The sequence below is a fragment of the Melitaea cinxia genome, chromosome 13 (genome assembly GCF_905220565.1).
Source record: "Melitaea cinxia chromosome 13, ilMelCinx1.1, whole genome shotgun sequence".
Classification (NCBI taxonomy): Eukaryota; Metazoa; Arthropoda; class Insecta; order Lepidoptera; family Nymphalidae; genus Melitaea; species Melitaea cinxia.
Window position 1 is genome coordinate 15,112,366 of NC_059406.1, and position 24,711 is coordinate 15,137,076.

General features: G+C 33.5%; 2 protein-coding genes across 2 annotated transcripts; both read left to right on the top strand.

Moving 5' to 3' along the window:
- Nucleotides 1-8,506: 8,506 nt before the first annotated feature.
- LOC123658937 (alpha-(1,3)-fucosyltransferase C-like) lies at nucleotides 8,507-11,969 on the top strand. The gene is made up of 2 exons (XM_045594227.1): nucleotides 8,507-9,213; nucleotides 11,696-11,969. The coding sequence occupies exons 1-2, from the start codon at nucleotides 8,507-8,509 to the stop codon at nucleotides 11,967-11,969; spliced, it is 981 nt and encodes a 326-aa protein (XP_045450183.1).
- Nucleotides 11,970-20,832: 8,863 nt separating this feature from the next.
- LOC123658938 (alpha-(1,3)-fucosyltransferase C-like) lies at nucleotides 20,833-24,131 on the top strand. Its single transcript, XM_045594228.1, has 2 exons — nucleotides 20,833-21,638; nucleotides 23,840-24,131. The coding sequence occupies exons 1-2, from the start codon at nucleotides 20,833-20,835 to the stop codon at nucleotides 24,129-24,131; spliced, it is 1,098 nt and encodes a 365-aa protein (XP_045450184.1).
- The last annotated feature ends 580 nt before the right edge of the window (nucleotides 24,132-24,711 follow it).

Here is a 24,711-nt window from a genome sequence, read left to right on the forward strand (position 1 = left end):
TTTTCAAACTCCTATATCTTTTGATGTATTCAATATTTTAAATTGCTCAACGTCTTAAAGAACTGCTCAAGTTGCATTTATAATTGCTCAAGTACAGATTTGAACAGCTCCACTTTCCTTAATTTTTAAATAAATATAAATTGTTTCAACAAATAAAATAATGATATTTGTAAAAAAAAAAATACTAATCGATACATTTTCAATAGCTCAATCCAACTACGTTGTCCTTTTAAATTGCTCACCTCAAATTATTTATTTAAAAATCGAAAAGTCGTTGAAAAATATTCTTTTATCAATATTTTCAAACACTCGTTGAAAAATATTCTTTTAATTAAATAATTTGAGGTGAGCAATTAAAAAGGCAACGAAGTTGAATTGAGCTATTGAAAATCTATCGATTAGTATCTTTTTTATTACGAATATCCGCAATTTTTTTGCTTCGCATCATTGTCTATGCGCACGCGCAGCGTACACCTGTCTTATGATATAAACGTTAAATTTGTTTAAACTTTTTATATTTATTTAAAAATTTAGGAAAGTGGAGCTGTTCCAAACTGTACTTGAGCAATTATAAATGCAACTTGAGCAGTTCTTTAACACTTCGAGCAATTTAAAATATTGTATACATCAAAAGATATGGGAGTTTGAAAATATTGATAAAAGAATATTTTTCAACGACTTTTTTGAATTTTTAATTAAATAATTTGAAGTGAGCAATTTAAAAGGCCAACGTAGTTGAATTGAGCTATTGAAAATGTATCGATTAGTATTTTTTTTTTTACAAATATCAATATTTTATTTGTTCAAACTATTTATATTTATTTAAAAATTAAGGGAAGTGGATCTGTTCCAAACTATACTTGAGCAATTATAAATGCAACTTGAGCAGTTTTTTAACACTTTGAGCAATTTAAAATATTGTATACATCAAAAGATATAGGAGTTTGAAAATATTTGATTTTTTTTTAAATTTTGATTTTTAATTAAATAATTTGAGGTAAGCAATTTAAAAGGACAACGTAGTTGAATTGAGCAATTCAAAATCTATCAGTTAGTATTTTTTTGATTACAAATATCATTATTTTGCAGGCTGGGGTGGGGTAGGTTTAAAAATGTTTAAAAGTTCGAGAATAGCTCGCTTGTGTTAGCTGTGGTTAACACACGTTCTTGAATGACCTTGGTGTTTTCGTTCTTATGTTTACAATGTTAATACAAAATAGTAAACTATTATGGAATTAGTGGTTAAACTAACATTTTTAATGTAGGTAAGTATTTAGTTGTAATTGTATCTTAATTTAGTGTACATATTTGATTTTAAAATTGATCTCGATCGTCCGCAATAAACGGGTGGTGCTGCTGACCAACAAATTGCATCAGGATTCTCTTCCTTTCAACAAATTTTTAGAAAACGCCCTGCCATTGACCCTTCCATCTTGTCTTCTAAAAAAACCATTGTGCATCCATCCACAAGTAGTCTATCTATCCAATGACTTTAAACCCAACCATCCTATTCCGTAGTTACTTTAATGACGACAATGGTATTTTTATTGTTCATGTTGCCCGTGAAACCCCAGATCCAGTCTCAGAAACTTGAAATTCACGTTTTGAAATTCGGCCAGTTTTTACACACATATAAAATTGACTCATTTGTTGAATTGGCTCAATTGTTGATGGTGTTAAAAATGTAAGTAGGAACAAAATTTCTGTCGATATTGTTTCAGCTCAAGCAGCAAATATTGTTCAAGGCTACAGTACCGATTTTTAATGTAACTAGAATGGGTCCCTCTCTTCCCGTGCGTGTCGTAAGAGGCGACTAAGGGATAAACAGTTCTACTACTATCTTGGAACTTAAAAAGCCGACTGACAGTGGGATAACCATCTAACTGCTGGCTTTGAAATACACAGGCCGAAGACGGGCAGCAGCGTCTTTGGTGCCACAAAACCAGCCCTGTGGTCACCAACTCGCCTGCCCAGCGTGGTGACTATGGGCAAAAAACATGAGTTCACGCCATTTTTGGCGTGAACTTGTGGAGGCTTATGTCCAGTAGTGGACTGCGAAAGGCTGATCTAAGAATGGATATTGTCAAGGGTATTCCGGTAGATTGGTCAATGGAAGAACGAGTGGAGTCATTAAAGATTCCATTCTAGAAAGTCTGGATCCCAACATAGTCAGTGGTAACTTTAAGAGGACAAGTGCTTCTTAATAGTAATTCCTAAATAGAATATCTTCTTGTACCTCTCCTTATCAGTCGAGACCTACAATTTACTTTCTATCCAGTGTTTCAACTATTGCCGATTTGGCTTACAGAAAGAAAGGCAGAATACAGGTCCAAGCCAAGGTACTACAAGTGCTCACAATCACATACAGGCTAAGTCATCCGATGTAACTAAAGAAGCTTAAGACTTAAAGCTTGGTTTTCTTGGCGTATAAAACCAAGTTGTTTGTTTTAAACCAACCTTGAATTCTCGATAAAGAACTGTTCACGTCATCATAATTTGTTTGAGAGATGTCAGATTTGATGGATATGCGGGTAGTGCCGACTTTATTTGGCACTCGGCCCCCTTTTCCTAATCCCCTATCCTCCTCCAGCTATCACATAAATGCTGTTACATTTCCTTTTTATCTTTGTATATTCCTCCCTAGTCCTTCCCTTATTCCTGAAAATTTCCCCGTATTTCCTTTTTCCTCTCCCTAGCCTATCCTTGTAACGGGAGATTTTAACCCTTATCACATTTGCTGAGGATCCCACTCCAGATGAATCATATCCAACCTTTTTGATGATACCAATCTCTTCATCATCAATGATGGTACACTAACTCGCAGGGTATATCCGGGTCATATGTACTAATAGTTTACAATTAAATGTTTGTGTTGTTTTAGGTTCAGGTGTAACAATGAAAGTCTATTTTGCGTGTTTTCAAAACTAAATTGAGACTGTTATCTCAACTGCACCGATCAATCTCCATCGTGTATCACTGCCTCCAATGTCGTGTAGAGACATTGTGATTGAGTGTGAGTGATCCCAAACGTACGGTAATTATCGTATATGTACGATAATGTTATGCGTACGATATACGATCGTACCCTAGGATCGTACGCGATTTGTACGATAATTTTATCTACTGAAGCGCAACGATTTCTTCACAAGTTTTTTGATATTTACACTTATTTTTGACACAAAGATGATAATTTTAATAGCATTAATTCATGAAAATGTTTAGAAAAGTAGTGACTTCATACATATTAGAATAATACAATACAAATAGTAGAAATTTAAAGTTACGCGCACCTTCAAAGTGACATGACATCTACAGTCATATGAAATAAATAGCTATACCTGTGCGAATAATTAATGCTCAATAAGTATAATAATTATTACTTTTCAAAATTCCAAAATAGTATTTATACGCGAGTTGATTTGCAATTGAACAAAAAATTTACCGATGGTCAATTAAGTTGACGTTGTTTCAAAATTAAAGCTGTTAGATGGCAGCATAGCTGTATTGTGTTTCAATGTATATATATGTATAGTTTTAATACTTGATTAATTTATAAAAACAAACGCAATATTTTTTTTATTGTTGATGCCGGTAGAGCAAACAATTATCTATAAAATGATATATATTTTATGTGGAGTAATTGTGAGTTTTTTTCTAAAAAGAGAGACAACTGATAAACATCTTAAATAATAATAATTATGTAATTTGAGCATTGTTCCCTTTTGTCTCATAATCATCATAAATAATAATATCTTCAAATATATATAATATAATTTATTGTATGAATTTGAAGCAACGACCTTTTTTTTGACCGATTAAAATTTGAAAACAGTTCTTTAGTAAATTTACTTAAAAACTTGAATTTGTAAATTTTAGTAGGTGTACGATAATTTGAAGCAACGACCATTTTTTTTGGCCGACTGAAATTTGAAAAAAGTTTTTCAGTAAATTTACTTCTAAACCACGAAATATTGTATCTCTATCTACTTCGTGCTTAAACCTTGAATTTAAAATTTTATTTTAGGTGTAAGATAATTGTTCCGAAAATACGATAATTTCACGGCACTGTGTCGATCAGACGGGCAAGTTTCTGGGAAGTGGGAACACTGTGACAATCAATCAAGTTCAAGAAAATTAAAGTTTCAAAACAAAACTTTATGTAGAGGTACTATGAAGTAAAATAAAAGTTAAAAGTAATTTACAAAAAAAAATACACGCAAGTTTAATATTGAAGGATATAAAAGTGAGTAAATAGAATAATGAAATAACATTAATTTTTTGGGATTCTTGTTTTTCCTTAAAAACTAGATAGGTAAACTATTTTCAGAGTTATGTCGTAACTAAACATTTTTCGAACGGACTACACAACAATAAATGCTAATTTTTGCAAGACTTTTTAATAATAATTAGAACTTTATCGTGTAAAACTTTGTTATTATAAAAACTAAATAACACAAAAAAAATTCTAAATATAATTATAACCATAGTTACTACACGCTTTAATGTTATAAGGACAATAAATAGCATTTTTGCATTTCACGCACCTGTGTTTCATCATTGTTGGAGCCTTTAATGGATACTTCAAAATATTATACACATTCGACATAGGAAGGAACAGGCGGTTCCATATTGGTATAAACAACTCGAATATCTTGAATGACCATCATCTGTAATGGCTGTAAATGCCGGGGTGCAAAGCTGCATAAATTGGTCTCCTTTTTTCATTTCATTACAAACTCACACGAAAATGTTCATTTTTTCTTATTTCTAGTAGTGTTGCACATGTATGGCATAAGCATTAATCATAGATAGGTTCAGTATATAGAAAATGCATAGCAGACATATTTTAGCTTTACGGTTAGGACTCATATTTAAGCAACTTTGGTCGTGTTGGCTGCGACCTTGATAAATTAAAAATGTCATTAATCAAATAGGCTTCAAAAGCACCATCAAATCATCATTTTATAACTTAAAATTCTAATTATTTTTAAAACTGAAGAATCTAGCACTGGTTTGGAATGCAGAAATACAGCATCACTACTGTCGATACTATTGTAAAAGTGTATGATTTGTAGTGAAATCATAGTCTAGTAGATTTATTATGGTTGTTTTAAATGGTTGATAATACGATACAAACTTTGTTTGCCTTGGCTTTGTAGGAGATCAGTGTTTTAGTGACATATTTTCTCATGCACGTTATTCTTTAGTTTTTGATACTGAGCTATCAATTCTCGCCTGATGTTCCTCCATTTTCACTTCAAGTTATAGATGTATCTGATCCTTGTGTTATAAATCCATTTACCTTAATATAGTGTAGGAGTAAAATAATAAATTTAAAAAAAAAAAAACATTGCTTCCATAAACTGACTCGGAATAAATATTTATAACATAGAATTTTTATACAACTTAAATATCTTTAACATACACACATATTCGTGCTGTTATAGCAAATTTTTTTTTGGTAATTATACATCAAAATAATGCATATATAAATACAAATATTACACCCAGACTCAGGCGGAATCACACCTACAACCCGCAGAACAGAAAGCAGGGCCACTACAAACTGCGCCAATAGGCTAGTCTTAGTCTCAAACAACTTTAACTTGGTTGGCCAACAAGTGTATGGCCCACCTGACGGTTAAGCAATTACCGTAGTTTGTAGATTCCTGCAAAAACAGAAGCATCCCAAGCAAGTTGCTGACCCTACCCCCCTAGGAGCTCTGGTCACCTTACTCACCACAGCTTGAAACCTGTATTATTTAGCTGTGATTTTCTTAAAATCAAAATCTACTTTATTTAAATTGGCTTCAAAAGCACTTTCAAGTTGTCATTTAACAGATTAAAATTTTAAAGTAATTATTATATTTAAAAGTAAAGCTATCACTGATTTGGAATGTAGATTCTGCAGAGAAGAATCAGCAAGACACTCCACAGTTACTCTTTTCAAAATAATATATAAACTGTGTTTTAGTACAAAATTGGTAATATCATGCATGAAATACAGCATCACTAAGTCCACTTATCATTATTAACAAAGTAATCGTGCACCAAATAATATTCTTTATCTATTAATTTATTTTTAATAAAAACTAAATGTTGAGACAATTGCAAATTGTTCGTGGGTTTTTATTATACAGGCAAATAACATAACCCAGAAAGATGACTTTTTTACTTAGTATAGTTTCTCTCTGTTGGTTACTTCTCCAGTCGGGCTGTTCCATATTTTTAGCAGGATATTTTCGTCCATGCCCTACCTCAAAGGAATCAACATTATTAGCAAACAAAATTTTGTAAAACTTTTAGATTTAAATCTGTTTTAAGCTTTATTTATTACTTACATTATATTAAATGCATTGAAATGCTAAACAAAATAGATAACATATGAAATAGTTTAAGTTTTATATTATATCTATGTATTTTATTTTAATTTTGATAATTTTACACTACTTTCAAGTTATAAGTTTACAATGTAAAAATGTAATTAATGATCCTGGTTGAAAATGTAACCCTATTACAATGCCCCATCATGCTTAGCACACTTTTAGTTTAGTCTTTTCATTTTATAATCATACACTTAAAAAATTCATAAAACCAGGAATAAAAGTTGTCACTGTACTTAAAATTTCCTCCTTAATATTTATATAACATTTAATTTGACTAAAAAAAGTATTTTTTTTATATAATACCATTTTCAATTGACATAGATAATGAGTCGATGTTTATAATAAGCATGAAATCTACAGCAAAATCCAAATTAAACGAAAACTTTTATAACAAAAACAAAATTACTAAAATATACCTACTTACTACTACTATAAATGCAATTAAGCTTACTATAAATATTGTACTGTTTTTACAGTAAAAATAGAATAAAATTTTTACTTTGAATTTCTTCAAACAAATTTCTTCTATTACAATACAAACATACAAAGCAAAGAGATAAAGGCACAAAGTTTGAAATTTACCTATTTTCGTACACAAAATAGTTGACAAATTTTACATTGACATTTGACAGTGTTGTACTATTTATTATATGTCATTTTAAAATATAATGGCGGCTCTACACGAAAATATTAATTGAAATTCTCATCAGTCACTATATTAAAACTATATTATACTAGTTTGTTCTCGATTAGATAGTATATTTTCAATTATATATATTTGTGATTCTTTCGCTAATTTTAGTTAGAATCGTAAGATCTTTGACGTTAAATTCATAAAAATGTTGCCTAAGTTACAATTGGACCTGTAACAATATTTTCCTGTCCTTCGGAACTACGCATTTTTTCGGGACGAAAGGCAGCCTATGTCCGGTCCAGGTCGCAAGTTACGCACACGCTAAATCCCTCTCTCTCACTTTCTCTCTCTTTCTTTCTCTCTGTTTTGCGATTTAAGGGATTTTTTTCTTAGAGGGTTGTACGTCGACTTTTTTCGTTCAAATCAAAGTTTTTAACAAGATACTTTGGCACAATTGACAAAAATAACTTAAAATAAGCACTTGATATCTATTTAACACTAGAACAAATCGACGCTTAAAACGGATAATAACCGAACAGTTCTTTAAGGATAATTGATTATTATTATTACAATTTACGTAATATTGCTGTGGGCTGGATGAGGATGGCGGGAAATCGTCCGGAGGTTTCGTCTGGGCCTACCGCCGGGGCGAGTTGGGGTCGCGCTAGCATCCGCCACTCAGGCGGACGACTGCTCACAGGTGGTGGTTTTTTTAGTCAGTAGGTGCCTGACATAACCCTCTGGCACCCACGCGCCGGAGGGTATCCATGATGGATTTTCCTCACATAAAAAAAGAAGGATTACCGAAAACCGGTATGTATGGCGCGAACTTGGGGAGGCCTATGTCCAGCAGTGGACTGCAATGGGCTGAACTGATGATTATTATTAATTTAGTTGATCTTAATTTTTTATACCATTTGTCATATTTTGTTATTACACGCGTCTGTCCTATATATAAGTATATTTGTATGCTTATTTGTGGAAAAGTTTAATTTTAATTGGCTTTTGTATCTCTTGATGTATTTTTCACAAACAATGATAATAAATAAAAATAAAATATATACAAAAACTTAGTAACATAATTCGGTACTAAATTATTGCGCAAAAAATGTATTTATCTATTGAATCTATCTTACATATCTAGACAACTTCTAATACGTACGAGAGAACCAAATTGACATACGAAATACCTATTTTCTATTAATGATACTTTTTTTTTAACAGATTGCGGTGCCGCTCCGACTGTTGTATCGATCAGTTGTTTACAAGTTTGCCAAACCGAGAGGCTACTGAAATCATGTGTACCAAATACATTTCTAAAAAAGTAATTCTAGGATTCAATATTTGTATTATGACGCTTCTTTTCACATACTACTCAACGGTAAATATAGCACTGACAGAGGGAAAGAAACTACAGAATCAGGGCAAGAGAGAAATAAAGTATATCTTACAATGGACAAATAAATCGCTTGCTCCATTTAATTTCATGAAAGAGGGGAATGTAGCGTTCGTTAAAAACAAGTGCAGATTTACAAACTGCTTCGTAACAAATGATAGCAGATACTTAGTGAACGAGTTGGATTTCGATGCTATCGCCTTCAATGGCAGAGACATGCATCTGAAATTGTCTCAAATGCCACAACACCGAAATCCAAGACAAAAATACATTTTCGGTGCAATGGAATCGGCGGATAACTTCCCAGTTTGCGACGAACGCTTCGAAGACTTTTTCAACTGGACATGGACTTACAAACTCGACTCAGACTTTCGTTGGGGATACATAACAGTCTACGATCTGAACGGTACTGTGGTCGGTCCCGCAGTCAACATGAAGTGGAAGAGTGAAATGAAACCGATCAATGAAGATTTGAAAGTGAAGTTGTCAAACAAAACAAAGGCTGCGGTGTGGTTCGTGTCGCACTGCAGAACTAAAAGTAGAAGGGAGCACTTCGTTGAAGAAGTTCAGAGAGAATTAGAACCGTACAATTGGACGGTTGATGTGTACGGTCGATGTGGCACATTCAAGTGTCCTAAATCGAATAGAAAATTCTGTAACGATCTCATTAAAAATAATTATTATTTTTACTTCTCCCTTGAGAACTCTTTTGCTGAAGATTACGTGACTGAAAAACTTTTGAACGGATTGGAAAATTACGCTGTTCCTATCGTGTACGGCGCCGCTAACTACTCCAGGTATTTATAATTTCATGTTGTTATGCTAGTTTGAAGTACTGTAGTATCATTTAACTTACCTTAGCTGAATAAAAACACAGTTCATGTTAAGTTTAATCTGAGAACATGTTAAAAGAAAACCCTTACAGAACAACAATTAACAACGTCATTATATATGTGTTATATATTTATAAAATGAGTTTTCACTAACAATCTGAATTTTACTGAAAAGCTAGTTTTAAATGCTCCGAGTAAATATTGTTTTTTAAAACACAGAATCAGGTCAAATATCTCGCCGACCAATATCCTTCGTGTCTTCGCCATTCTACGTGACATTGAAATCATATGTGCTATCTTGGCACTAGAAAAAGCCATTAATTGTAAATAATAATAACATAATCTAATAATAATAGGCAAAATATAACGCAACTGATAAATGCAGCCTAGTTAGGCTCGTAGGTTGCATGCAATGCAGCCTAGTTGGTCGTAACGTTTAGCAATAATGGACATTAACTTTTATTCGGCTACAATCAAAAAGACTCAAGTTAAACAAGCAATAAACATACTGTTTCAGGGCTAGAATACCGCATTATTATTAATAAGAAGTTATAGAACTGACCATTAATGTTAAACATCACTTGAGATATTTCACTACTTAATGATAAATATAATTTCTCAATCTGTTAGTACTTGTTACTGGAAAGCCTGGATTGGTCAGATCTCCAATTATCTGTATTGCGGTCGAAACTTAATTAACTATTAACCCTTTACCGCATACGAAACTATATATGATTCCTCAAGTTCACTTCACTCACTTCGGGCATCTCTCATAAGGCCACCTATGACTTACGGCTGAAACACTTTAAAATGATTTCACTTTATAATCGCCGCATAATACTAGATTTAACATTCCTCAAAAAGCTGATATCGGGACAGATTGCATGCGGTGAATTGCTTGATAAAATAAATTTTAAAATCTCGTACAGATATCCACGAAAGCCCATTATTAACATGCTTGTTGAACATGTAGGTAGAACAAATGCTCTTAAACATTCTCCATCATCAAGGATGTGTTCTGAGTACAATCGATTTTCCGCGTCAATTAAAGATTTTGATATCTTTCATGATTCAGGGACAAGTCTAAAAAAAAAACTTATCGCACATTTCTGCTCATAAATATAATGTTTAATTTGATATTTAAACTATTCTTTTTTTTTTAATTATTATACTTCTGCTATATTTAAATGATTTGCTGTAACTCTAAAACTGTTATTTAATGTCTTCTAAGGCGAGTGATGTATGCACCCGTAACTGGCATGCATACTGGACTATGTACATGAACGTGATATTGTAATGTTTAGTATGTTATGCTGTTGGTGTGTCAGTAAATAAATAAATAAGTTCATTTTAGAGTCATTTTGGTTACGTACTAATTTTATTACAAAAATATATGTTTGAAGGCTATTTTCATGAAACCATATATGGTATCGTATGCATTCGAACGTTGTACGAGATATGCATTATTGTGTTTGCTTGCCTTCAGAATGGATTTAACTCGCTTTTAAGCTGATAACCATGTAGTATAACGCATGAGGCAGGCCACAGCAAGAAATTTCCCGCTCAAAATCTGAAGCAGTCCGATTGGGGAACCTCGACCTTACAGAAGATCACAGCTAAATAATACTGTTTTCAAGCAGTGTTGTGTTCCTGTTGGTGAGTAAGGTGACCAGAGGTCCTGGGGGGAATTAGGGATAGTGTCAGAAACGTGCTTGCGATGCTTGTAGTGTTGCAGACGTTTATTAGCCGTACGCTTATTCGCCGCCCTAGTTATATAAAAAAAATGGCCAATCTCCTCGCTGGTGAGGATTCGTGAAGTGATCATGAATACAGCTATACGATAGTCAGGTATAATTTTATATTTCCAAAATATCTGAACTTATCCATATAATTCCACAAGATCATGTAAGAGACGATATTATAAAAATAAAAACACATTTTTTTTCTAACTGAAAAGGATAGCTAATTTTAAAGATATTTTTATTAACGCATGCTGTGTTCACTGTAATTAGAATGAACATTGTACACCTTTCAAATTGTTATATACACAAACCTTTTTTTATATTGTATCATTCAATTTGTGAACCGAATAAAAAAAAAAAAAAACGCTGTTACTTAGTTCAATATAGAGCTGTTTAATAATTATGTAATATGCATAAGCTAATTGTCCGAAATTCAGCTGCATCTTCAAGCTGCATCCATTATGACTTCCTTGCAGACACTTATAGACGGTAACGGCTTGCCATCAGGTGGGTCGTTCGCTTGTTGGCCGACCTAGTCGTATAAAGAAAAATCCGCAAAAGTGCTGCAGAACAGCGTGATAACTTATGCTTGGACCCTTCTCCTATATCTTTATATAGGAGGAGAAGCCTTTGACCAGCAGTGGTAATTTACAGGCTGATTAGTTTATGTCTTCATCCCTTAAAATATTTCCATTTTATTCCAGATTTCTGCCACCGGGTAGCTACTTAAATGGCATGGAGTTGGGAGCGAAGGAGTTGGCTCGACAAATGAACTTAATAATTGAAAACAGAACATTGTATCACGACTTCTTCAGATGGAGAAACTATTACGTGTACAAAGAGACTTCTAGTAAAGAAGATATCTGCAAACTCTGTGAGATGTTGAATGATGAGGAGAAAGTGGCCCAGACGAGTGTTTGGCATGATTTTAGAAAGTGGTGGAACGGGGCTCGTTACGAACAAAATTGTCATAAATAAATAAAGGACTACAGACACTTCTAACAGACTAAATTAACGATTTAAGTAACAATCGACACGGGTATTATACGGGTATTTTTTCAATCACCGTATATATAAATAATACATATACATGTAATTATATATGAATATATATATAACTATATAGAGAAAGGTATGCTCAGATGGTTTGGCCATGTCGAGAGAATGAGTGAAGAACGATTGGCGAAAAAAGTTTATAAGGCGAGTGTGGGTTTCAGGGTTGGAAGAGGTAGACCTAAACGGAAGTTTCGAGGCCAAATAAGAGACGTCTTGAAAAATGGCCAGGTCAAGAGTACCCTAAACCGAAGAGCATGTATGAAGGGAATAATGAAAGTGGACGAAGCGAAACAACTAAGGATCGAAGCAAGTGGAAAGAAGTGATCTCTGCCTACCCCTACGGGAATGAGGCGTGATTATGTATGTATGTACAATTATATATCACAATCTGATTCAAGGCGTGAATCCGACTATCAACTTCCGGAACTGAAGCTGGGTCACCGCAAACTGGGCTAGTCATATATTTGTGCAAATTATTTTACTTATGGTAATTATGTAATAATTTACATTAAGTAACATAAATGTAAGATCAATGTCGGTGAATGTAATTTTATTTGTAAAAATATTTGGTTACCAATGTATAATATGTTTTAGTGTGTAAGCCAACATTGATTTAAGAATTATTTGTAACTAACACTTAATAATATAGGCTGTCCCGCGATAAAGTGCTACCCCGAAAGGGGGTGAAACTAGAGCATAAATTATCAACAAAAACAATTATTTTTTTATTGACGAATTAAGATTTTTATATTTTACGTTATACGTACTCTATGAACAAAAAATAACGATTTCTTCCAAAGTAGTGGGAATATATATATATATATATATATATATATATATATATATATATACATCCAGATACATTTTTGGCGTCAAGCACAAACTGCGTTATTACGACGTCCCTCAGTTATGCTTATATTTTATATGTTTTTTCTGCGAATGTTGCTTATTTTTTTCATTTTGAATTCCGTGGGTTATATCAATTTCTTTAAATTTCTTTTTTGAGAATATTCTGCTTACAGTTATGCCCAACCATTTATTAACCCCTTTCATGATAATTATGTTATTGCTTCCTCCATATATCCATATAGCCTCACTTAATGCACCGATTATTTAGCGTCCTATATAAGTAATGATGAAATGAGTGAGAAGTAAGCTGAAATGCGACGTTGCCAGTTTTCTAGTAGGTGTGATCATCTATCGTTAACTTAAGAAATAATTTTATTACGCTCGTTGAAATTTTAACATGTAACGGTCATAGGAACACCTCCAATTTTTCATCTTATAATAGCTCTCTTAATGAGTTGCAACATATATTTTATTTAGGCTTTTAACATTTTAATTATTGACGACGTAGCACATCATCAGAATAATAATATAATAAAAAAACATTTATCGTTGTGTCCATTTGTTATAAGTATTCTTTGACGGTTCGCAGGTTATGTCCACTTTCCTGCGAACCGTCAAAGAATAATAATAAATAATGTTCCCTTATCCTGCCACGGATACTTTCTGTACATTGAAGATATTTAAAAAAAGTGATACGGTCTATGAATACAGGTTACTGAATCGAACATTTTTTTTATATGTTTGTATGTGTCGTTGTGTCTTCATCACGCCAAAACAGCTAAACGGATTTCAAGTAATTTTAGAACATGGGTAACTGGGCATCCAAGAATACGAGGATATTATTTTTTCTTCTTCGCTGACGAATCTTATAGGTTAATTAAGTTTTATAGCCACAAATAGTTGTGCTGCCTGCTTTTACAAACAACATATTATTATCATTTTCAATATAAAAATGTCTCACGGCTAAAATATTTTTTATACAGACTAAATAGTCTAACTACTTAACTCTATTTCACTAGAATGATTTACCTAAGTCGTCGTCTGGCAAATTTAAACGTCGTCAAACAATATTTACTTATAAAATATATAATTATTATATCTTTTAAGTAGGTTTCTAATTTTTTTTAAGTGGATAACAATAGTTTATTAAACATTATACATATTTACAATTCACAACTTAAGAACTAAATATTTACAGATAGTTTTGGTATAAATCATGTCCGCGTGGAATCGTGTCAAGAATGCTGACAGCATTTTCTCGTTGAATCGCTATGTCGATTCTCTGGGCAAAAAAATGCACCAGCCCTCTTGTCACCAGTGGAGGCAATAAGGCGAGGAGTTATCTCATTTAAAAAAAATTTAGCACTGCTACTCCAAGGTCCAAGTGTTTCGATTGCAAATGGCACAAAGATGTAATTTGAAATTAATGACGAATACTTGTGCCGTTTAGTCGTTTCAGCTTTTTCCGCTGTGGCTCCCGCTTTTAAGGCTGTTTCCCTGACATGAGAAGGAGCAAGTGTGTCAACGCAGGTTGCGTCCCACAAAAGCGCCCGTCCTCTTTCCTAGGGAACCAACGTCAATCCATCAGGTCTCTTGCCATCATTGCGACTAATTCCAGTAGGCTCGATAAGAGCAGGAACGTCGATGGTGCCAAGAGCTTTTTTATGGTATCGTTTAGGGAACCGTGGCGGGAAAACCTACCCGAACTCTTGTTACAGGAAAGGCCGTGTAGTCCGAAAGAATCGACCTCTTTTCCGCACGGAGATCTGTGTTCAAAGCACAGTGGAGCTCCCAACCGGAGACCGAGAGCAATTCTAAAACTTTCATTGTCTAAAAGTGTCCCAAAGTTTTTTGACGGCATTGCGTGTAGCCTGGATTGGGTCAAAAGCCAGAACAGCTGCAAAAAAACTTCGTATCCTTAATAACAGTATGCGTCAAACTAACGTCCGTATATGTGTTACGTATTGCGTAGCCCTTACCTTATATACGGACGTTGTAAATCTGTATACCTACTATTCGAACCACTACATATTCGACGTCCATGACCAAACCGTCACTAAACAAAAAACACAAATTTTCAGTAGGGGCGCTCAGTAACCAAATAAAAAATCATTACAAAAATGTACTAAATGTAACAGAACCTTTGTTTTTTCAGATTCAAAGACTGCTACCCAGCCTGGCTTCCATATTCATGCAAAAAAGTATAGATAATGTATATCTAATATATAAAATTCTCGTGTCGCGGTGTTTGTAGTTAAACTCCTCCGAAACGGCTTGACCGATTCTCATGAAATTTTTTGTGCATATTGGGTAGGTATGAAAATCGAACAACATCTATTTTTCATCCCCCTAAATGTTAAGGGTAGTCCACCCCTAAATTTAATTTTTTATTTTTAGATAAATTATTTTATTTTTTATTTTATTATGATTTGGCGTTGAAAAATACAACCCTATGTTTTCACCCTTCTACCACCAACCCCTATTTTAAAATAGCGTTTAGCGGCAAGACAACGTTTGCCGGGTCAGCTAGTTAACTTATAGAAATATTTTTATTTTTATGACAAAATAGTGTCACTTTTCCGTTTAATATGTAAATTCAATTCGTAAATTCGTTAAAGCCTCAGTTTTTCCTTTTAAGTGTACTTTTATTTTATTTTACTACTTAAGCAGTATTTTGCAACCGAGCGTCAAATAAGCAGCGACACGTGCGTAGCAACTTCGGCAAACTGTTTTTAAATGATTTGTTTTGACTTATTTGAATATTTCAAAATCTTCAAATACAGTCAGTTTGGCAACGTCGCAATAGGACGTCAAATAATCGGTTGTATCGGAAGAGTTTTAGCAGAGTATACGCTCTGTCGATATACGCGCTAGACTAGCGCTGCACCGTTGGTGCGGAATTTCGCGGAAGTTTTAGTTATACAAATGCAAATGTCTCAACGATTTTTTGCCTTCCGGCGATTTTTGTTGTACAGGTAGCTAGAGCCAAAAGGACTAATGGGACATCGATTAAAAAAGTGGCGTCCGATATGCGGACGTCTAAAGGAGGTGGACGCCAGTTTAGATGCATTTCGGCCCATGTGGGACGCCTAATTATTAGCAGGATGTATATATATATATATATATATATATATATATATATATATATATATATATTACGCCACGTACTTGGCGCTAAGGATAAAATAACGATTAGCTCGCAAAAAAGTGGCATTATGACTTTAACTTACTATCCTTCTTGTGAAAAAAAAATATCAATTTTTACGGCTGTTTTTTCATTGATCTCTAACTTTCTCAGAATTATGTCCACAATACCAGGAAATTTTATGATTTATTATTATTCCCTATCATATTGCTTTTCAAATAAATAAAAAAAAACGCCTATAACCCAAAAAACACGCTGCCTTAGAGGTGTAAATAAAGTTGAATACAACTTTTATTCAAGTCACGAGTATGTACATAATGATTTTACAGCTAATTCATTAAGTGCTCAAAATGGCACCTGGTTGCGGGGGGGAGCACATTGCCGCACGAAGAGCAATTTGGTTTGTAGCTCTACTCACCATCCCTGGGTTACTTTTTATTTTATGCGCACATTGAACAATTCGATCTTATAAATCGGCCTCGGTCTTTGCCGTGGTTCTGTAGACTTTTTGTTTCATGCCACCCCACAAAAAGTAATCGAGAGGTGTTAAGAGCGCTGGCCAGCCCTCTGGCCCTTCCCGGCCAGCCCTCTGGCCCTTCCCGGCCAATCCATCTGTTTGCATAGTTTTCGTATAAAAAACTTCGCACATTTCGCCCGTATTGAGCTGCTTTGGAAACCCACTACTTTGGAAGAAATCGTTATTTTTTGTACATAGAGTACGTATAACGTAAAATATAAAAATCTTGATTCGTCAATAAAAAATAAAATCATTAAAAAAAATATGTTTTTTTTTTTGATAATAATTTAGGCTCTAGTTTCGTCCCCTTTCGGGGTTACACTTTATTGCGGCACACGGCACGCCATAAGCTATGTTTTTATTTGTACCTACTTGCATCACTGTAGGCTTTTGTATGTAATAAAGATTCATTATTGTTACTATTTTATTACTAATAATATCCCACAACTCGTACATTTTCGTGATACACTACAAAAAAAAAAAAAAAAACGAATTAATCTTTAGTTTTGAGCTTTAACAGTAATCTTATATACATAAAAATCGTAAGGCAATTCACTCATCGCGAAATCTTCAAAACCGCTGGTTGCATAAAGATGATTGGTTGATTGGCTGTGCCTATAGTTAATAGGTGTCCGCTTAGAACGGACTTTCTGACAGGACCTGTTAAAAGAGGTCTAAGGGCTTTTACAATTTTGTATGAAAGTCCTACATTTTTGTGCTACAAACTTGAAAATTGATAGAAAGATAGTTCATAGTTAGTAAACATAAGATAAAATTTTGTGACTAGGGCCGCATTAAAGAGGTCGAAGGGCTCTCAAAACTTTTTACAAAAGTCCTTCATTTATTGTGCTACAAACTTGAAAATGACCAGAAAAGTAGTTAATGGTTAGTAGACGTTCACTAAAAACGGATTTTTCGATTGGGCCAGATTAAAGAGATCTAAGAGCTCTCACAAGTTCGTATGAAATTCTAAGATTTTCGTTCTAAAAGCTTAAAATTTGACAGAGATATAGGTAATAGATAGTAGACGTCTACCAAAAACGGATTTTGCAACAGGGCTGCATTAAAGTGGTCCTAGGGTCCTGGTTTTTTTTTGTAAAAGTCCTTAATTTTTTATGTTATGGATTTAAATTTTGACATGGACATAAATAGATCAGGGGTGGCCAAGATTTGAAATTTTGCGCGACACGTAATTAAATGTACGTGTAAGTAATCTCTTTTTACAGAATTTATATTTATTGAAACATATAAATAAAAGTACAAAATGTGTTATGAATTTAAATATTAAAAATTACGATGTTTTTGCAATGTTTCTATTCGTTCGCGGAATTTTATTTATTAATATATTTTTATATATGAATTATAAGTAAATAATTATCCAGCTTAAATGACATTTTTAGGCTATGTATCTTGAAAATTTATCTGAAATATCAGAAGTTAGAAACATAAAATTTAATATTAGACTTTTGATTGGATATTAGATCGGATTCAGCATGTAATATCTCACTGCTGGAAATTAGCCTCTTTCTCCCTGTAGGAAAAGATCAGAGCATAATCCACTACGATGCTCCAATGCAAGATGGCGGATATATTCTTTACTACGAGTAACGATGGCTATCAGATATATTTGATAACAACCGGGATTGATAGCTTAACATGATCTCCACGGTGGAGAAACCCACGAGAACAGACACCCACACTAAAAAATAATTAATAATCTATATAATATCATTTACACGACACACGGTCGTCTGTTCCTAAGGTAAACAGTAACCTAATGCTTGTGTTATAGGTAACAGCCGGCTGAAATTGCTAAATATTTTTTTATAAATATATATGGAAATTATACCTATGTAAATATGTAAATACACATATTACACCCAGACTCGTGTGGGAATCGAACCCACAGCCCGCAGAGCAGAAGGCAGTGTCACTACAAACTACGTCAGTGGACTAGCCACTGCGCCAACGGGCTAGTTGAAGTGAATATGAATGATATCAAACTTTTTTGGAAAATCTTGAAATCTTGAAAAGTCAAGAGTTTCAATACGAGAGGGAATAAATACTAAGGTAACGACTTAATGTGACTCCGTTCTACTTCAAGTTCGGTGAAGTGATGGTCCAGCCGTAGAGTGCGTCCATTAAACGTTGCCAGGTATAGTTTTGGGTGGTAGCCTCCTGTAATCCGGTGATTCTTAGCACCCTCCGCCCCACCGTTACCGCGACGCTGCCGTAGCCGGGAATAGTGGGGCTGTCGGAAACTGAGGGCCGAAACTTATGCCACGAACTCATGGAGGTTTTGCGCATAGTCAGGGCAGGCGGGTTAGTGACCGCAGGGCTGACTTTTTCGTACTTAAGGTGCTGCTGTCCGTCTTCGGTCTGTATATTTAAAAAGCCAGCTGCACCATGGCTATCCCGACATCGGTCGACTTCAATAGTTCCAAGATGGTAGTGGAACTGTGTTATCCCTTAGTCGCCTCTTACGACAGCCACTTGAAGAGAGGGTGGCTATATTATTTACTGCCGTAACCACAAAGCAAATTTGGAACCATGACTCAGTATTTCAGAAGAGTAATAGGCGCCAACACCCACTACAACAACAGAGCGGTCGTCTATACATCAAATAAATTAGTATTCCAGAGCAAAATAAGACACTAATTCGTATCACATATGTTACTTTAAAATAGCTTAAGTAGACCTATGGTTACTACAGTTACTACTGCTTCTGTTTTATAACGCCTAATCGAAAACGAAGTTTCCAAGAAGTCTGGTAGCTCAAGCATTCGAAAGTCGAATCTTAAATGTTGTATACAAAGAAGTTAAATTTTACTTCTAAGAGGGTAAAATTAAAATTTATAATAATTAACAGCTTTTAATTTATATATTTTAAATTAAAAAGAATTTCTTTAAATAAATAAAAAAATATATATATTGTAAATTATAGCATACTGATAAAACCAAGACGCTCAATTGAATCTTTAAAAACGGAACCATTGCGAGCATACTTTTCGTATTTTTTTTTCAAACTACCCACATTTTTTCCATCTTTATTTTTAAAGTAGTGATGTGGCATATTGTAGAAGTGAAGAATTTGGTATAGTATAGATACATATTAAATAGGACACATATTATACATTAGTGTAATTATAATGATATATACAAATGTAAAAAGTAATTGCATTAAATGACTAGGTATTATTTTATAATAAAATTATATTTAGTCACCGATTAAAAACAATATTATATGTAAATTGTTTATGTAGTAAACAAAATAAAAGAAATAATAATGTTTGTTTGCAAACGAAAAAAAACCAACTTCAATTCAACAAAAAGTTGTATTACTGGTCGATGTCGACTAGGTAAACGAAAACATAGTCAAATATATACGCATTGTTTAAGATGATTCAAATAGTACTCGTCAGATTTCGATTAAATTTAAATGGGTCGACTTGAAAAGCCAAGCTTTCGATTAAAAAAAAGGATCATCGTAATCGGTACACGCAGTAAAAAGTTATGGGTTATGTAACATATATAAAAAAATTCAGTCGATATAAAAATCTCTTTTTTTTGAAGTAGTTTAAAAAATTACTCATCTAAAGTATAGTTAGCGAAAGAACTAAATTTTTTGGTCAAAAGTGTACCTACATTCATCAAAAATAAATAATCTAAATCATACTAACGACACTTGACAACTACTTTACTAGTATTTTTTATAGTAGTACTGCTTAATATTTATTATTTCGTAATATGCATAACATACATTGCCCATCACTGGTATCAATCTCAGTTGGCGTGTCAAAATACATCATTACCGCGACCGAACAATACTTTTCTAGAATTTTTACCTTTTTCAAAGTATATAAATTATAATATCAAGAAGATGCTTTTATAATACTTAAAATTAATTTTTTTTAAAGTGATATAGTAAAGTAAGTTATTTTTATATCAGCGACTTTAAAATGAAATATGAAACCGGCCCCGGGCGACGATAATGGTTCAAGTGTTCAATGGTTCAGTGAATAGGCACATTTAGTGACTGCTATATAATGATATATATAATTTAGCTAACAAATTGTTTCTTAAGATTTGGGGTATCTTACGTATTATAATTATAATAATTAGCTAAGTTTTAAATTTAATTTCCCACAAGAAACATGTTTCGATTTCGCCGGTACAGACGATTGCTACCTTTTAGACATATACGCGCTATTTCTATAGCAATCGTTGCAATCATTATTTGTCTAATAATTAGATATAATTTCCAAATTCACGGAATGAGGGACAGTAAGAAGATGGTAAGTAAGAATGTGGAGTTCAAATATATATTGCAATGGACTCATCACAGCAACCCATCGGCTTTCGATGACTTGGGAGCAGGGTATTCAGTGTTTGAAAAGAATCAGTGCAAATTCAGACACTGCTTTATAGTAAACGACAAACGGTACTTCCCGCTGCAGATGGAGTTCGACGCGATACTTTTCAATGGAAAAGATATTTCAAAACTTACAAGGTACGAAATGCCAACTAAGAGAAGACCGAAACAAAAATACATCTTTGTCGCGATGGAGTCGTCAGATAATTACCCAGTGTGTGATGAGCACTACGATGGATTCTTCAATTGGACATGGACTTACAAAGTGGACTCCGACTTTCGTTGGGGATACATAACAGCTTACGACCTGAACGGCACTGCGGTCGGTCCCGCGGTCGACATGAAGTGGGAAAAAGACATGAGACCAATCAGTAAGGAACTGAAAGAGAAGTTGTCGAGTAAAAAGAAGGCCGCGGCATGGTTCGTATCGAACTGTTCGACTAAAAGAAAAAGAGAGTTCTTTGTTAAAAAAGTTCAGAGGGAATTACACGAGTTCGGGTTGACGGTCGATGTATACAGCGCACGCTGTGGGACGTTTATTTGTCCGAAGACGGAGGCAGCAAGATGTTTCAAAAAGATTGAAACTGATTATTATTTTTACTTCTCCTTCGAGAACTCTTTTGCTGAGGATTACGTGACTGAGAAGCTAGGAACTGCTTTGTTAAATTACGCCGTTCCTGTTGTTTATGGTGAAGCAAACTACTCCAGGTAAATTTAATATTTAGTTTATTTACTTAAATACCTATGTGTGTAATTATTGGAACGAAGTTCCTTACGGCAGGCTTGACATTTGGCCGGGCGACCAAACTGAAAAAAATGTGATACTAAAACCGTAAGAAAAATATATAGCGGAAGTGACATAATATCAGTCACACGACTGTATAATATGACGTTTGTAAAACTAAAATATTACTAGTAAACTTTTTTAAAATTATTTATGTTATTTTATACTGTCGACAAAAATAAATAAAGATACATGTTTTTTTATTTCACTTAATAGTTTGAATTATTATTATTATTATTATTTTGTTTGATTTATTTTATTTTACAGTGTTTGTTATTTTCTAAAATACTTAATTTCCTAAATAATTTTATGTACTTAATTAAAGACCAATCAACAAAAAAATAAATAAATCAAGAACTAGAAAATATATATAAAATTCAATTTTTTTTTTCAAATTGTGTTCCTTCTATACTATCCGAAGGAACTTCGTTCCTACCTGGTGTCCCATGACACTACATAATTTATAATATCTAAAAAAAATGTGAATAATTATGATTATCAGTCAGCTGTTATGTAAAACTTTAACTCAGCCAGTTTCGTAACCTCAGCCATTTTCGTAAGCAGGTAATTTTATAGAGAATATTTAAGTAAAACTTCAAACAAGCAATTACATGTTCTTGGGTATATTTGTCTATTTTTAATTGTTTTTTTTTTTTCATTCTAAAATGAAAACGAAAACTGATTGACAATAATTTATGACATTCTTCAGTCGTCAGAAATAGTAAGTAAATAATATTAAAGCTATAAACATTTAAAAGTTTAGTAAATCGCGTAAATTATTATGTAATAGCAGGTCTCAGCAATCTCGGCATCACACGAATTTTTTCGATGAGTTACGAATAGTTACGACGTGTAAGTACGGAAAATATAACGTGATCATATTTCTTTTGGTCGAATAAAGTGCGCAAATGTGTAATAAAGATATTGAAAGATATTTATTTATATCAATAAATATGTTAACGGTGGAAAACCGATTGTCGGTAATAAACGTAATAGTGAATTGCAAAGAACTTGATATATCAATAAAGGCTCTTTTTATTATCTTTTATCTATACAAATAAATAAAATAGGAGTGTCTGTTTGTAATATTAAAACAACCGGTTTTTACTAAATGCATACACAATACATTTACCAAAATAACATTTTATACAATTTTTGTCTGTCTGTCAGACTGTCTGTCTGCCTGTCTGTTTGTTCCAGTTAATCTCCGAGACGTCTGGACCGATTTTGACGGAACTTTCACTGGCAGTTAGCTGATTTAATAATGAGTAATTTAGGCTCTTATTATTTTAGAAATTTATTTATTTTATAGCTCTGCGAACTGAACAATAATTTTTTTGTTAAAGTCCACGAGGACGAAATCGCGGGCACAGCTAGTTTACTTACTTATAACGTAATATCGTATAAATCTGAGCTAAATCAATAAATAGTACCTAAATATAATAAACCGCACACACAAACACAAAAAAATCTAAATAAAATGAAAATTAAACAACAACACATTAGTAATTTAGCTTTGGAGCTCTGAGTAAACCGCAGTTTATATAGAATGAAATAAATATGAGGAGATTTTTCATCACTTATTTAAAAATTCCTTCTCTATGTTGAGAATGAAAAATAAATGCGATAAAAGAATGACGAAAAATGTTAGTTATACATACAAGATGAACTCTTGGATCGCTTTTTTCGATCAAAACAGCTTTAGTAAAAGGTCTTCTTAAAGTTTATATAAAAAGAAAACGTTATTTTATATAAAACCAGTGAATTCCTTTTTTTTTATATCACTAGTTCGGCAAACAAGCGTACGGCTCACCTGATGGTAAGAGATTACCGTAGCTTATAGACACCTGCAACACCAGAAGCATCGCAAGCGCGTTGCCGAGCCAATCCCCAATCCCCCCAGGAGCTCTGGTCACCTTACTCACCAACAGGAATACAATACTGCTTGAAAGCAGTATTATTTAGCTGTGATTTTCTGTAAGGTCGAGGTACTTCCCCAGTCGTGCTGCTCCATATTTTGAGCAAGAAATTCCTGCTGTGCACTACCTCAGTTAAAATTTTCCTATTCCAACGTAATAAAGTTATCAGCATTATGATGTAGAAATAACTTTGTCTCTTTTTGCAGATTCCTACCACCAGGTAGCTACTTAGACGCCATTGCTTTAGGGCCAAAGGAGTTGGCTCGACAGATGAAAAATATTATGGACAACCCACCGTTGTACCACGATTTCTTCAGATGGAGAAATCATTACTCGTATCAAAATACTGTCTCTAAAGATATTTGTAAGCTTTGTGAGATGCTGTATGATAAAAGAAAAATGTCACAGACCACCACTTGGTACAACTTTAGGTCTTGGTGGAATGGTGCTCGCTATAAAGAGAATTGTCACTCTGCAGTTAAACGCACGGCTTTATGATGTAACAAGAAACATGATTAAACAAGAAACAATGAGTATATTCATACTATCCCTACCAGTCAAGTTGTGATCATATCACATTCCAGCAACGATTCGCCTATGTTTCTTGTTTTACCGAATCGAGATCGGACCAAGAGCGAACTGAGATCAATAGTGTAATGTGGATCGGGCCCAAAGCGAAATAGGAAATTTGGTTAAGCACTTACCTTAGATCAGGGAAATGCCGGTAACTAGGGACATAATCACACACTCATGCACAGTGTTCACGAACCTATCTGCTTCACCTTCAGGCTGGTAAAAGAAAAATGCTGCAGTGTAATGAAAGTTAATTGGTAATTTTACACCGTTATCCCATTTTCTCTGCTCGTAGGTAAGATCGTTTTACAGTGACGTACAAAATATATTCAAATCTTATTATGTTTTTGTTCGATATATTTTCAGTAAATTAGAATAATATGGTATATTCGGTTCTCGGACTTGTGTTCGAGAGTAATATTAAATTGAATATTTTATTATTATAAAATGACATTATTTTGTGATAAAATAATTTGTCAAATTTATTTTATAAAGCATATATTAT

Coding starts and splice junctions, on each gene's coding strand:
- LOC123658937 (XM_045594227.1), top strand. CDS start 8,507: ATGAAAGAGGGGAATGTAGCGTTCGTTAAAAACAAGTGCAGATTTACA. Junction 9,214..11,695: donor GGCGCCGCTAACTACTCCAG/GTATTTATAATT, acceptor ATTTTATTCCAG/ATTTCTGCCACCGGGTAGCT.
- LOC123658938 (XM_045594228.1), top strand. CDS start 20,833: ATGAGGGACAGTAAGAAGATGGTAAGTAAGAATGTGGAGTTCAAATAT. Junction 21,639..23,839: donor GGTGAAGCAAACTACTCCAG/GTAAATTTAATA, acceptor CTCTTTTTGCAG/ATTCCTACCACCAGGTAGCT.